Below are 16,325 nucleotides of genomic sequence, written 5' to 3'. Positions count from 1 at the left end.
AATTATGGTATGAAGTACCTAGCTAATCAGAATGAAAAGGATTGCCCATCAGCAGCAAATTTTCAGAAGAAAAACTTTTATATAGATGATGGTCTTATAAGTCTAAAGTCCACAGAATCTGCTATCAAACTAGTGAAAGAAAGCCAAGAGTTATGAGCAAGAAGAAACCTGCGCCTTCACAAATTCATCTCAAACAACAGAGAGGTACTGGAATCCATCAGTGACTCTGAACGTGCAGCAACAATGAAGAATGTAGATCTCAATTATGATCATCTTCCAGTTTAGAATGTACTTGGATTGGGATGGAATGTAGAGAACGACAAGTTCTTCTTTGAAGTATCTATTGAAGAGAAAGTTGCAACTAGACGAACCATTCTTTCCGCAGTGGCTTCTATATTTGTTCCATTGGGATTCTTGGCCCCAGTAATCCTCAGAGCAAAAGAAATACTGCAAGAATTATGCAGACAGAAGTTGGGATGGGATGAGCCCATACCTGAAAATTTGAGGCCAAGGTGGGAGAGTTGGATAAGAGACTTGCAAAACTTGAGAGAAGTTCGAATACCCAGATGTTTTGTACCTCATGATTTCAGAAAGTACAAGAAAATAGAACATCACTTTTCAGATGCCAGTAGTTATGGATATGGTCAGTGCTCCTACATCAGAGTAATAGGAGAAGAAAAGATACACTGTGCCCTGGTTATGGGGAAGGCCAGAGTTGCACCTACCAGTATTCAGACAATACCAAGACTTGAACTTACAGCAGCCATAGTTTCAGCATCAGTAAGCAAGTTTCTGAGAGAAGAATTGGAATTGAAAATAGATGAAGAATATTTTTGGACAAACTCACCAGTTGTCCTAGGATACATAAACAACGAGTTCGAAGATTCCATATCTTTGTCGCCAACAGAGTTGAGAAAATTCGGGAAATAACAAATCCAGAACATTGGCATCACATTGACACAAAGCAAAACCCAGCAGATCATGCTTCAAGAGGCCTGAATGTAACAGAATTGGAAAATTCTAACTGGTTCACCAGTCCAGAGTTCCTTTGGGAAAAGGAAATCACGCCCAGTAAAGGTTACACAGAATTTTCTATGGGTGATCCAGAAGTAAAAGTTGTACAAACATTAAGCACTGCTGCCAATTGTCAAGATGACATACTTGAAAGACTAGCCAGATGTTCAAAATGGAATACAGTTATAAATGTAGTAGCTCGAATTCGTTTGGCAAAGGGAATCAGAAAGAAGGAATTGTTGAATGTAGAAGAAAGAATGAAGGATGAAGAAACAGTCATAAGAATAATTCAACAGAGATGCTAAAGTGAAGAGTTGAAGAGACTTAGTCAAGAACCTAAAAGGCTTCCAAACAACACCCCGTTGTACAAGCTTAGTCTTGTTCTGCAGGATGGTATACTAAAGGTGGGAGGGAGGCTAGAAAATGAATAGTTACTTAGCAGAGTGAAGCATCCAGCAATTCTACCCAAAAACTCTACCTTCATAAGATTGATTATTGATCACTACCACAACATATCCTTGCATAAAGGTAGAAGCTTTACCCAAAGCTGTTTGAGAGAAGGTGCTTACTGGATTGTGAAAGGAAGCAACGTTATAGCAAAGTATATAAGTAAATGTGTAGTCTACAGAAAGTCACGTAGACCTACCGAAGAACAAAGAATGGCAGATTTACCGGCCGATCGTGTAAACCCATAACCACCATTTCTTTTTTAGCAGAATGGATTGATTTGGCCCATTCATCACCAAACAGAACCGCAAGGAGTACAAAAGATATGGACTAATATTTACATGTCTGAGCTCCATGTCTGGAAATGTTAGAGGATATGTCAACTGACGCATTTAGCAACACCTTAAGGTGTTTCATAGCCATTAGAGGTGCCGTCAGAGAGCTTAGATCTGACCAAGGATCTAATTTTGTCAGAGCAAAGAATAAATTGAAGAAAGCGCTAAAAGAGATTGATAAAGAAAAAGTAACTGAGTATTTAACATAGTAAGACCATGTGCCCAGGTGAGGTGACCACAGAAGTGCCCTGGCATCTGTCTGCTGCTGGAAGCTCAATGTGGAGCTTTATGAATGTAAAAACGAATGCCCAAGAGGCTAAACAAACCCTGCTTCTCTGCTTCTGACCCTAATCTTAACACATAACGTTCATTTGATTGCAATTTACTCTAACACCTAAAGGGATTTTTTTAAAGCCTGCTGTTTCTCTAGGTGACCTTAGGTTGATAGTAGTGTTAATAGAGTCTCAAAGGTCTGTAAAAATAGGGTAACTGCTTTTATAGACCCTTGAGACTATTAACACTACTATAAACATAAGGTCACCTAGAGAAAGAGCACGTTTTTTTAAATTATTTTTTCCTTTAGGTGTTAAAACATAACTTATTTGATTGCTTGAACACCTAAAGGAAAACAAATTAAAAACCTGCTGTTTCTCAAGATGACCTTATGTTGATAGCAGTGGTAATAGAGTCTGAAAGGTCTATAGAAGCAGTTACCCTATTTTTACAGACCTGTGAGGCTCTATTAACACTACTGTCAACATAAGGTCATCAAGAGACACAGCAGGTTTTTAAAATGATTTTTCCTTTAGGTGTTACAGCAATCAAATGAAAGTTATGTTTTAAAACCTAAAGGAAAAACATAATTAAAAAAAGATGCTGTTTCTTTAAATGAACTGATGTTGATAGTAGTGTTAATAGAGTCTCAAAGGTTTGTAAAAATAGTGTACCTGCTTCTATAGACCTTTGAGACTCTATTACCACTACTTTTAGCATAAGATCATCTGGGGAAACATCAGGTTTAAAAAAAAATAATAATTCTTTAGGTGTTAGAGCAATCAAATGGAGGGGAAGAAATATGACATGGGTAAGGATGGGGTTACATGATGGGCCGGAGACAATGTCTGTAGCCTGTCTGTGCCATGGACGGGGAGAAATATGACATGGGGGGCTGATGGCTAACATGGGGATTGGTTTAGGAATGATATGGCTGGTATATTTTTTTCAAACCCTGGAAAAAAATTCCCCCCCAGGAAAAAATAATTATCTACGGCCCTGCTAGTAGCTATAGCCTGTAATGTATTTGTTAGAAAAACAGTGTGATTTTCACATGAATGCTCCACATGCAAGCCATACAGGAGAAGTTCAGTGACTGTCTCCCTGCGCCGGCATCTTCACTGTGCCTGCGCCGATTACGGCGCAGGGAGCAGTCCAACAGTCACTGCGCCTGCGCCGAATACAGAAGCACACGGCGCAGGCGTGAGTAGGCTGTCAATCTAGAGGAGAGGGGCGGGCTGGAGCGCGCTGGGCGGCAGAAATGGTGAGTGGACGGAGCCTCTAGGTGCTGAAAAGACGCCCCCATAGCACCTAGAGGCTCATTTGCATACCAATAAAACTAAGTTTTTTTAGGGTAACCGCTGCAGAGAAAGGAATTACAATAGCATGGTTAGGTAGAGCAGACACTAGCAGATCGCTAGTGTCTGACAGCTAATTAGGTCAAAATGTGGTGGTAGAAACCCTTTAAATTGGATTACATACAGCCACCGCCTGGCAAGTTCACCAAAGAGGATTTATATGCCAGAAGGAAATGGCGAAGAGTTCAATATCTATCAGAACAGTTTTGGAATAGATGGAGGAAAAAGTACTTAGCCAATCTTATGCTAAGAAGTAAATGGCAAACACCCAGAAGAAATGTCCAAGTTGGTGACATAGTGTTAGTGAAAGAAGAAGATTTACCTAGAAGTCAATGGAAATTGTCCAAAGTTCTAGAAGTTCAAAAGGATGAAAACAAACTAGTAAGAAGAGTGTTGTTACAAATAGGAGACTCAAGTCTTGACAAAAAAGGAAAACGTCTCAAACATATGTTTATATGTTTCTAAGTTGGAGCGTCCTATACAGAAGTTAGTTGTTCTAATTGAGAGTGATAAAAGACACTTGGAAGTTGAGAACCTGATGGAATATTCCTCAAATTCATGTTCAAGTCCTACCACTAAGAACATAGAATTATAGGTAATTTTGGTGGGAGTGTAGCTGGCCAGATAAGACCTGTCTTAGGTTGCTAGTATAGTTTATATGTGAATACAGCTAAGACCTGCTAATAGCCTTAATACAGTTATTTACTGTGACATCATGTTTTGGATGTCATATAACTGTTATATTTTGTGTTCACAGAAGCAGAAAAGGATAATATGCCTTTAAGATTCATTTTGTAATGTAGGGTAAGCTCAGTGACACAGCAGAAGCAATATAAAGCATATTGTTAATCTGTTGTTGCTGGGCAGAAGTCTAGACCAATCACAGCCAGCTTCTCACACAGCAAGAGTTTTCACCAATCACAGCCAGCCTCACACACAGCCTGTCTGGGAATTCCCCCAGCTCCTGCTGCTAGAATCATTATTCACCAGAAACAGGAGCTGAAGAGACATTTACTCCACTGAGAGATGAGTTTTATGGGAACAAGAGGCCAATATAGGTATTTAAAACAGTTATATAATGTTCATATTGTTAGTATTGTGTTTAGAACTGTATACTGAACTTGATATATATGTGTTTACTTACAGTTCCACCAAACTACAATTGCAACCATACAATTGCAAATTCAATTGCAAACTACAAATTGCAAATACAATTGCAAACTACAAATAGCAATCCATACAAATTGCATACAAACTGCGAACTGCTCATACCAGATCATAAGCAATTGCATACTGCAAACTGCAAACCAAGTTAAGCAAGCAGAACAATTAGTTAGACCTCAGATATACCTCTCAGAAAGATCATAAAGTGCTTAAATAACTTAAAGTGAGAGTACAGATACTCAAGAGAGAAACATAGCCACGATTTCATGCTGAATGACAAGATTGAACAGTTGAACCACCATCTTATGCATACCGCCATTTTGTGATATCTTTTCAACCAACACGTGTTATGTACATGGACTATCTGCTGCTGAGGCGGCAGTGTTATATATGAAGAAAAGTTGAAGTTAATAAAGAAATTATATGAAGCATTTGGTGTGCTCTTTAAACCTACTGTTTCCATGCAACAGTAATTACAGAGTAATAGACAGTCCAGTTAGACTAAAAGTCAGAGATATCAAAATTCTTCAAATGCCACAGCGCAAAAGGCACTTATAGTAACATAGTAACATAGTAACATAGTAAATAAGGCCGAAAAAAGACATTTGTCCATCCAGTTCGGCCTGTCATCCTACAAGTTGATCCAGAGGAAGGCAAAAAAAACCTGTGAGGTAGAAGCCAATTTTCCTCACTTTAGGGGAATAAAAAATTCCTTCCCGACTCCAATCAGGCAATCAGAATAACTCCCTGGATCAACGACCCCTCTCTAGTAGCTATAGCCTGTAATATTATTACACTCCAGAAATACATCCAGGCCCCTCTTGAATTCCTTTATTGTACTCACCATCACCACCTCCTCAGGCAGAGAGTTCCATAGTCTCACTGCTCTTACCGTAAAGAACCCTTTTCTATGTTTGTGTACAAACCTTCTTTCCTCCAAACGCAGAGGATGTCCCCTCGTCACAGTCACAGTCCTGGGGATAAATAGATGATGGGATAGATCTCTGTACTGCCCCCTGATATATTTATACATAGTAATTAGATCTCCCCTCAGTCGTCTTTTTTCTAACGTGAATAACCCTAATTTTGATAATCTTTCAGGGTACTGTAGTTGCCCCATTCCAGTTATTACTTTAGTTGCCCTCCTCTGGACCCTCTCCAGCTCTGCTATGTCTGCCTTGTTTACAGGAGCCCAGAACTGTACACAGTACTCCATGTGTGGTCTGACCAGTGATTTGTAAAGTAGTAGGAATATGTTCTCATCACGGGCATCTATGCCCCTTTTGATGCAACCCATTATCTTATTGGCCTTGGCAGCCGCTGCCTGACACTGTTTTTTGCAGCTTAGTTTGCTGTTTATTAAAATTCCTAGATCCTTTTCCATGTCAGTGTTACCGAGTGTTTTACCATTTAGTATGTATGGGTGACTTGCATTATTCCTTCCCATGTGCATAACTTTACATTTCTCAGTGTTAAACCTCATCTGCCACTTATCTGCCCAAGCCTCCAATCTATCCAGATCCCTCTGTAGTAGTATACTGTCCTCTTCAGTGTTAATTACTTTACACAGTTTAGTGTCATCTGCGAAAATTGATATTTTACTATGCAAGCCTTCTACAAGATCATTAATAAATATATTGAAGAGAATAGGGCCCAATACTGACCCCTGAGGTACTCCACTAGTGACAGTGACCCAATCTGAGTATGTACCGTTAATAACCACCCTCTGTTTTCTATCATTAAGCCAGTTACTTACCCACTTACAGACGTTTTCTCCGAGTCCGAGCATTCTCATTTTATATACTAACCTTTTATGAGGTACAGTGTCAAATGCTTTGGAGAAGTCCAGATACACGACATCCATTGATTCGCCGCTGTCAAGTCTAGTACTTACCTCCTCATAGAAACTGATTAAATTAGTTTGACATGACCGATCCCTCACGAAGCCATGCTGATATGGCGTTATTTGCTTATTTCCCATAAGATGCTCTAACATAGCATCTCTCAGAAAACCTTCAAACAGTTTACCCACAACAGATGTTAAACTTACCGGCCTATAGTTTCCAGGCTCTGTTTTTGGACCCTTTTTGAATATTGGCACCACATTTGCCATGCGCCAATCCTGTGGGACATTCCCTGTCAGTACAGAGTCCGCAAATATCAGAAATAAGGGTCTGGCTATGACATTACTTAATTCCCTTAGGATACGGGGGTGTATGCCATCCGGTCCTGGCGATTTGTCTATTTTGATTTTTTTAAGTCGCTGTTGTACTTCTTCCTGGGTCAGACAGGACACTTTTAATGGCGAATTTATTTCAGCATTCAGCATTTCATCTGACAGTTTATTTTCCTCAGTGAATACATTGGAGAAAAAAATATTTAACAGCTTTGCTTTCTCCTCGTCGCTCTCTGCGACTCCCCCCTCATTACTCTTCATAGTACTGCGCCTGTCACACCCACACATATAGTGTGTTGCTCCTAGTTTCCTCCATGTGCAGCAGCAACCGGGAGGAGGAGCACACACAACTATATGTACCACCTTAATCAAAGTCGCCTATTAGATAGGTGGGGCAAAAGTGCACATCCATACTACTCCCAAGATACAGTCCTGATCAAAAGTTTAAGACCACTTGAAAAATGGCAAAAAATCTTATTTAGCATGGCTGGATCTTAACAAGGTTCCAAGTAGAGCTTCAACATGCAACAAGAAGAAATGGAAGTGAGACAAAACATTTTTTGAGCATTCAATTTAATGAAAACAACGAATAAACTGAAATAGGCTGTTTTTCAGCTGATCAAAAGTTTAGGACCACACCTCCAAAAAAAAACTAAAGCCCCCCAAAACAGAAATCCACCTTCCAAACTTGAACTCAGTAATGAGTAGCTCCGCCGTTATTGTTAATCACATCAAAAATTCGTTTCGGCATGCTTGATGCAAGCGTTTCCATGAGGTGAGTGGGAAAATTTCTCCAAGTGGTGAAGACAGCAGCACGAAGGCCATCTACTGTCTGGAACTGTTGTCCATCTTTGTAAACTTCCCTTGCCATCCATCCCCAAAGGTTCTCAATTGGATTTAGATCAGGGGAACACGCAGGATGGGCCAAAAGAGTGATGTTATTCTCCTGGAAGAAGTCCCTTGTCCTGCGGGCATTGTGTACTGTAGCGTTGTCCTGTTGAAAAACCCAGTCGTTACCACACAGACGAGGGCCCTCAGTCATGAGGAATGCTCTCTGCAACATTTGGATATAACCAGCGGCCGTTTGACACCCCTTCACTTCCTAAAGCTCCATTGTTCCACTTAAGGAAAAATCACCCCAGACCATTATGGCGCCCCCTCCACTGTGGCGCGTAGAAAACATCTCAGGTGGGATCTGCTTGTCATGCCAGTAACGTTGGAAACAATCAGGACCATCAAGGTTAAATTTTTTCTCATCAGAGAATAAAATTTTCTTCCACCTTTGAATGTCCCATGTTTGGTGCTCTCTTGCAAAGTCCAAACGAGCAGTTCTGTGGCGTTCAAGGAGACGAGGTCTTTGAAGACATTTTTAGTTTTTGAAGCCCTTCTGTCTCAGATGCCGTCTGATGGTTATGGGGCTGCAGTCAACACCAGTAAGGGCCTTAATTTGGGTCAAGGATCGTCCAGTGTCTTGACGGACAGCCAATTGGATCCTCCTGCTCAGTGCTGGTGACATTTTTTTGGGTCTTCCACTTCACTTTTTTGTTGCATAACCCTCAGGATCATTTAAGAAATTCCAAATGACTGTCTTACTGCGTCCCACCTCAACAGCGATGGCGCGCTGTGAGAGACCCTGCTTATGCAGTTCAACAACAGACCACGTTAAAAAAGGGAGAGTTTTTTTGCCTTTGCCATCACAACGTGAGACTACCTGACAGAAAATGACAATGAATCCACATCTTTGCACAGATTTGGCCTTTTAAAGGCATGTGGTCCTAAACTTTTGATCAGCTAAAAAACTGCCTGTTTCAGTTTATTTGTTGTTTTCATTAAATTGAATGCTCAAAAAATGTTTTGTCTCACTCCCATTTCTTCTTGTTGCATGTTGAAGCTCTACTTGGAACCTTGTTAAGATCCAGCCATGCTAAATAAGATTTTTTGCCATTTTTCAAGTGGTCTTAAACTTTTCATCAGGACTGTAGGAGCGTATTCATAAATGAAGGTGCCACTCCTTCAAGACAAGTTAAACAAATCATATAATTATAATAAAATAGACTTGGAGAAGAATACAGCACCACATACCACTTACATCCAGTGACATCTCCTGTCATGTAGACCTTCTCTTTCCTCTTCTCCTCTGTTTGATCTAGACCGCCATGGCAAATTCTTTCAGCCGCATCTCGTCTCTACAGAGTTTGTTACACAGTCACGTTAAATTTCTCAATTGTTCCATCAACCTCCCCATCCTGGTGTCCCGACAGTGTCACCCTGCTGCCACTCCCAATACTGTGCCTGTGGTGTTCCCCAATGCCCAAGGTACTATACTGCTGAAAAAATAGTGACCCCAGTAGACATAATTGTTTTTTTTAATCAAACTGGTGTAAAGTAGAACTGGCTTAGTTGCCCATAGCAACCAATCAGATTTCACCTTTCATTTTCCAAAGGAACAGGCAAAAATGAAAGGTGGAATCTGATTGGTTGCTAGTGTCTACAGCAATTATAATGTCCAGACATGCAGTAGTTATCCCTCACACTGCCCCCATTAAGTAATTTGCAGCCCATGTAGTAGTTTGCCCCTACACTGCCCCCATGTAGAAATTTGCTCCCACATTGCCCCTATGTAGTAATTTGCCCCCACACTGCCCCCATGTAGTAATTTGCCCCTACTGTTCCTTCACTAATATGTCCTCCTGTGCCCCCCCCCCAAGTAAAGTCCCCCAAAGTTGGCACACAAAAAAAACAAAATAACTAAAAGCTAATACTTGTAAAATATAAGAGTGAAACTGGATCGCACATCCTCAATACTATGCTTTTATCTAATAACTGCTTCTCAGCATAATTAACATGCTTTTTGTCCCATTCAAAGAGGCAACCTTGTCATGGTGAGTGGGCCTATGCTTTTTGATCAAATTGTATACCAATGCCTCATGTACAGCATGCAACATAGAAGTAGGTATAAGATACATTGCGCAGAGAAGCGATGTTAATTATGCTCAGAAGCAGTTATTAGATAAAACCATAGTATTGAGGATATGCGATCCCGTTTCACTCTTATATTTTACACTTTTAAAAGCTAATGCTTACCTGTGTCCAGGCGCTCATTCGCTGCTGGTACAGGCCCGGCAGGCGCACAATGGCAGGTGCGCACATGTCACTGTGCTGTGTCGAAGCACAGGCGCTCCATTACATCATTACGCCCGCCTGCACTGGGATTTTACTACCACATAGGCCTCAGGCCTACAAGGCCTGAAGCCTATGGCGGTGATCGCATAGTTTGGGTCAGTATTGGGCCCCCCAGAGATGCCGGGCCCGGGACTGCCCACCCAAAAGCCCCTATTATAATCCACCATTGCTGAAGAGAGTGCTATGGATAGACTGTGAGGAGAACACATAGGTTATGGGCCCTATAGCATTTGCAAGGTCTTGCCTACCTAGCATCACCTTTTACAACTGTCATCTTGCTTTTAATTTGGAGATCTGTACCTCATCAAAGAAAATGCAGGTATGTGAGATATTAGTGCACCACTCAGGTGGAAACTGGATGTCAGAGTAATTTCTATTTTAGGATTTGCATCTAGAGAAAGTGACTATTTCTTCTGAAAGAGAAGACACTGGTGCCCCTGTAAGCGTCACAGTCTTCTCTGAGCTCACCAAGCACAGCAGTGTATATTGTATAGCGGCTGTGCTTGGTATTGCACTCAGCCCCATTCACTTCTATGGGGCTGAACTGCGTCTAGGCCATGTGACCGATGATCGTGTTGTCACTGGCCTCGGAACAGCTGGAGAAGGCTGCGGTGCTCAGAGGAGCACCTATGCCTTCTAAAACAGCTGATCAGCAGGGGTCCCAGGTGTTGGATCCCCACTGATCAGATACTGATGATCTATCATGAGGATAGGTCATTAATATTAAAATCTCTGAAAACTCCTTTAAGGAGTGCATCAAAAAACCTGAATATGGAGCGGGTGATAGGACGGTGAGATTAACTTCTTCACCACTGTAAACTAACTTTGCACTCTTTAACCACTTTACTGCTCTATACCACCACATATAATACTGTGATAGTCTGCTGGCACTAAGGTTGGCACTCAGTTGACACTGTTTATAGAGGTTTGTTTACTGGCACTCTGCATCTGCGTTTTCGCCAATCGCAGACATTAGTCCTGTGTGTCTGCTGTTTAAAACAGCAGAAACCAGGCTGCCATGGCACCCGCTGTGCTCGTGAGTGGGCGCCATTTTTAAAGATTGGAGTAACATTATTGTTATTGCAAGTTGTATTAATGTAGTCTTTTATCTTTTAGGGGTTGATAGCTATATTATATCTGCTTGTAGAAGATGTTTTCCAGCTGATCAACTACTTCAGCTTCAGCTACTGGTTGTTTGTTGGACTTTCTGTCGCAGGATTAATAGTATTGAGAATCTCTCAACCTGAAAGGTCACGTCCTGTGAAGGTAATACTTCATTCATAGCGAAAGCATGAGCAGAAATTCCATACATTTGATCACAGGAATTATTTTAGACAAAATTGCACTAGTGTAAATTAAAAAAGAAAGTCTGAAATATGGTTTTGTTAATGTATGTTAATATCTACACCAAATAGATGGCCTATCCTCAAGACCTGCCACTGATCAGCTATAGCAAGAGGCCCCTGCCTCTTCCTAGGCCATGTGACATCACGTTCACCGGTCACATGACCTAGGCGCAGCAGTGAATGGGGCTGAGTTGCAATACCAAGCACAGCTGTTATACAATGCACAATGCTATGCTTTTGTGCTTTGTAAACTGCAAGGAGGACCCAGCTCTCACTGGAGTCTGACCCCCGCCCATCTCCTGTTGATGATCCTTCATGAGGATAGGTCGTCAATATGTAAATCCTGGAGAACCCTTTTAAACAATGAAGCTACTTTGCAATTACTGTACTGTACAATGTCCTCATGTTTTACTTCTATATATGCTACGCAAAGCCTAATCTTGAAGTCACACTTCCATCTACCTATTCCCTACTTCTTCCTAACATAAATCTGGTAGATAAGCAAAAAGTAAGGAACATTTGAAATGAATGCTGACAGCAGCCTGCACCTGAATGATGCTAATAAACAGTTCAAAGCATAATTTTTTAAAAGTTTCTAGACTGGAATTCACACATCGAGCAGGTGCATGACCTAAGAGGTGCATATCCTATGAGGTCACTGGTAAAAAGGGGTAGTCCCATCTGAACATTTATAGCATATCCACAGGATTGGGCATAAATGTCCAATAGGTAAGTGTCCTACCTCTGGGACCCTCTCCTATCTCAAGAACAAGACACACCACTGGAACGGACACGAGGCTAAATATGTTCACCTCTCTCCATTTACTGGAATTGGACTTCTGAAAATAGTGCACTTTGCTAATTTTGGAAGTCCCATTGCAGTTAATGAAGAGAACGGCACATACCTGGCCTCCTATCTATTCCTGGTAGCATGTAATGGGACCAGTATTTGAGATTGGATCGGGTCCAAGAGGTGGGACCCTTAACTAATGGATATGCCATAAAGGTCCTGATGGAGATATCATTTTAAACCTCATGAGATGTTCTACCTCACAGTGGAGTAATGAAGCTGTGTCATGAAAAACTGCCTTTTTTAAGTCACATACATTAGTGAAGACACCAAGGACAAAGGCCGTGACATCCAGCATGACCGTATATGAATAAGCCACCATTTTATTTCATACATTCTGAGAATTAATCTAAATGAATTATTTGTATAAATATCTTCTTTTGTATGAATTCTGAAAGACGTGTTGCTTGCTCATAGGTCAGTCTCTTCTTCCCCGTGGTGTATTGCATCTGCAGCCTTTTCCTTGTGATCGTTCCACTCTATAGTGATACTATTAATTCACTGATCGGCATTGGTATAGCACTGTCCGGAATTCCTGCCTACTTTTTAGGTGTTTACCTTCCTCTTCAGAAGAGACAAACATTCTTGACTTGTATTAGTGGTGAGTATAAAAGCTACTGGCTCTATGGATGCTGTGTGAGTCAGTATATCTTGGTTTTGACTGATAAAGGATTATCAATGATCCTTTAACTATGTGATCTCCAAAACTTTGATATAGTACATGCTGTTAAGGAAGACAATATAGGTGCTAATTATATTTTCTGGACTGCTACACACTGGGCTTGTCTTGTAGGAACTTTGATGAGCTTTACTGCATCCTTCAAAGTTTCACTACTTATTCATATCCAGTCGGTTAGGTGCTGCAGTAGGCCAGCAGGGCCACTACACAACGGGTGGAGCCTTCTGCTTCCGGCTCCATCCATTGTTTTTTCTTGCATCTGCAGGGGACAAAAACAGCTGATTGGTGGTGATGATACTCCAACTAGCTCCCACCCATATACCGATACTTTCTGAAATGAATAGGTACAGAATTACATACCTATTTAGAAAAAATTAAAATAAGTACAAATGGGTAAAACAATTTTTTTTCATACCAAGTTGCCAACCAAAAATGTGAATTTGTTCATGAACCATCATATTTAAAAACTTCAAGAACACAACAAAGATTCGGGGGATGCTAAATCTCCTTATGGAGAGTGCCTAATTGGCATAAGGAGTCTTATAGGCCAGGCAAAGCTCCTCTAGAATTCTGGGAAGAGGGACTGCAAATGAGCTCTTAGCAAGCTCTGCCTCTAATGCCACCAGATGTAAGGCATCTATCCTATACAGTAAGTCAATGTTCGATCTTTTAAACAGGCCTTCAGACATGACTAGGATAATGATTAAGCCAGCACCTCATCTGCAATTAAGCTAGTACACTGTGCTCTGCACTGATGAGAAGCAATCATCCCGAAACAGCTGTCTGCAGATGAGGTGCTGGATTAATTATTGTCCAAGTCATGTGTCAAGGCCTGTTTAAAAGGTTGAACACTGGCTTATAGGATAGCTACCTTACATTTGGTGGTTTTAGAGGCAGAGCTTGTTAAGAGCTCATTTGCACATCCTCTTCACAACAAAGATTGTAATGCCTTTATTTCAACCCTAAACTGTATTCACACTGCAGTATGTGATCATTATTTTTCTTTTGTGTTTTTTAACCCGTCAGTGGCCACCAATACGCTTTTTTACAGCAGTCAATAATGTGCCTTAGACTGGGCCACCGCCTTTTGTACAACGGACTAGCCTTAGCGCTGCATGGATCTCCCATGCAGAGGACAGCAGGAGCTCGGCTCTCATATGACAGAAGCTCTTGCTTTAATGGCCTGGATCGGCAGAAGCACTGATCCAGGCTATTTAATCACTGAGATCCTGTGGTTAATAGCGACCATGCATCTAAATGGTTTAGAGGTTGGGTGTCCCCCACAACTTGTCCTGGCCAACAGAGGGACAGGAGCATCCCCTGGTGGGCCCCGAGCAAGTGTGGGCCCCAAGACCTCTATCCCTGCACAAGTAAAACATTGCACTATTTATAGATAGGCATTTCAACCAGCCTATGTCCATATAAAAAATGGGTAGGTTATTTAACAAAGTACCTAGTTTATTATTATAGATGCATCAAGTGGCTGAGATGACGTCTACATACAGAGGCCAGAAAGCAAATATCCTCTATCCCAGGAATCCACCTTCTCGAAGTTGCTGCAGGGACCCATATAATTAATCATCTTGGGCATGTTGCTGCTGCCAGCTGCTGTGTGAGCAGGTAGTATTTGCATGTAGCTGTACAGTGGGCCCCCAGAATAAATTTTACTGGTGGGCTCTAGGTACCCCAGCCCAACACTGGGGTCCCCTTGCTCAGACATCTGCATAGCCGCGCATGTGATCGCTGGGTGCTGATGTCTTAGTATGCCAATCGGGGGCCTAATTAAGGCAGTCTATGCCTTTCAGGCTGCACCTCTCTGGGCACCCTGATAGTGCCTGTCACTATAGTACTGACAGTATAAGATACTGTACTACATAAGCAGTACAGTGTATTACAGAAGTGATCAGAAGATCACCTGTCAAAGTCCGCTTGTGGGACTAAAAATTTTTATAAATAAGAATAAAATATAGTTTTATCAAATAAAAAACTCCAAGTTCAAAAAATGACACCATTTTCTCTTGAAAAAATCCCTCCACATATTTGGTATTGCTGCATCTGTAATGACCCACACTATACAAATATCATGTCATTTGTCCAGCACAATGAATGCCGCAAAAAAAAAAAATAACAATGCCAGAATTTTGCTTATTCGCCACCAAAAAAAAAAGATTAAAAAGTGTTATGTACTCCAAAATGACACCAATGAAAACTTCAAGTCGTCCACAAAAATCAAGCCCAAGAAAAATAAAAAAAGTTATGGGTCTTAGGATGTGGTGATGCAAAAACATTTTCTTTTCTTTTTTAAAAAGGGGGTTTATTGTGTAAAAGAAAAAACTACATACATTTGGTATCGCTGTAATTGTACTGACCCAGAGAATAAAGTTATCATGTTAGTTATGCTAAAAAAAATGTACAAAATTTAGAACATTTAGTAAAAGTTAGTGTCAGTATTGCTGTTTTTTCTCATTCCCCAAATAGAATTAATAAAAATTCATCTGTAATTTACGTGGTCCCCCAAAATACTGCCATTAAAAACTATAATTTGTCCCACAAAAAACAAACCCTCATATGACTACATAGATGGAAAAAAAAATGTTATAGCTCTTGGAATGCAACGATTAAAAAAATAAAAAATGCTTGGTCAGTAAGGCCCAATACAGCCACTAAGGGGTGAAATTAAGATCATACGACTCAAGAAAGAGAAGGCGTTTCCATTATACTTTTTTTCCTGGTTGATGTCTAAAAAAGTATATATTTGCATGTTCTTTGAAGTAGCTTTGTTCATAGTATTTCATGAAGGGTTTTCCCACTCAAAGGGGTTGAATAGGAATATGGCACATCATTTGGGCATGCCATAAAAATGTAAATGGATGGGAACCTCCTCCACTGGAATGTTTTTTTAAAGGGGTTTTCTTGTTTTATACATAGTAAATAAAGATACATTGTATAATGGAGAATTCTTGTTAAGTGTACCCTTGTTTGTATTAACTTTTGCAGCATGGATGACAAAATACATACAAATTCTATGTAACTGCTGCCTAACAGACCTGGATGAAGACAAGAAGTTATAAGGTCCAATTTCATGAATTCTGAGTTGCCGACCTGTTCCTGGTAATGTACTATTACCCTGTATACAGTTTTTGATGTCATTGCACAATTCTTTCATAATTTTTGTTTTGAATAAAATTGACATTCACATTGTATATTTGTATTAATTTTATGCAGGGGTGTAATTATAGAAAGTGGAGAAGTAGCAGTTGCCCCGTCACCTGGAGCCTGAGGGGGCACAAAACATATCAATACTGCAAAGGGTGTGTGATAGTGAAAGGGCCCTCATACACATTTTATACTAAGGCCAGAAACCTGAAAAGTGTCTGCCTCTCTGGTGGCTGGGACCATGGTAGGGTACATAGGCCAATGCTTTTTCCTATAGTGTGCAAGTAGGGCCACCGCTGCTGGATTGCAGGGTGGTCGTAACCATGGAAACAAGCAGTGTATAA

The 16,325-nt window shown here is 40.8% G+C and overlaps 1 protein-coding gene across 1 annotated transcript in view; it reads left to right on the top strand.

Annotated features, from left to right (window-relative positions):
- LOC121001278 (Y+L amino acid transporter 2-like) overlaps positions 1-16,026 on the top strand; it is a 134,810-nt gene extending 118,784 nt beyond the window's left edge. Inside the window, exons 8-10 of the mRNA XM_040432271.1 lie at positions 11,067-11,216; positions 12,564-12,747; positions 15,823-16,026. Of these exons, the coding sequence (XP_040288205.1) occupies positions 11,067-11,216; positions 12,564-12,747; positions 15,823-15,896 (408 nt within the window). The 3' untranslated portion in view covers positions 15,897-16,026. The remainder of the gene's footprint in view (positions 1-11,066; positions 11,217-12,563; positions 12,748-15,822) is intronic.
- Positions 16,027-16,325: the final 299 nt, after the last annotated feature.

Source organism: Bufo bufo, chromosome 5 (genome assembly GCF_905171765.1).
Source record: "Bufo bufo chromosome 5, aBufBuf1.1, whole genome shotgun sequence".
Lineage (NCBI taxonomy): Eukaryota > Metazoa > Chordata > Amphibia > Anura > Bufonidae > Bufo > Bufo bufo.
This window is presented reverse-complemented; position numbering and strand designations above follow the sequence as displayed.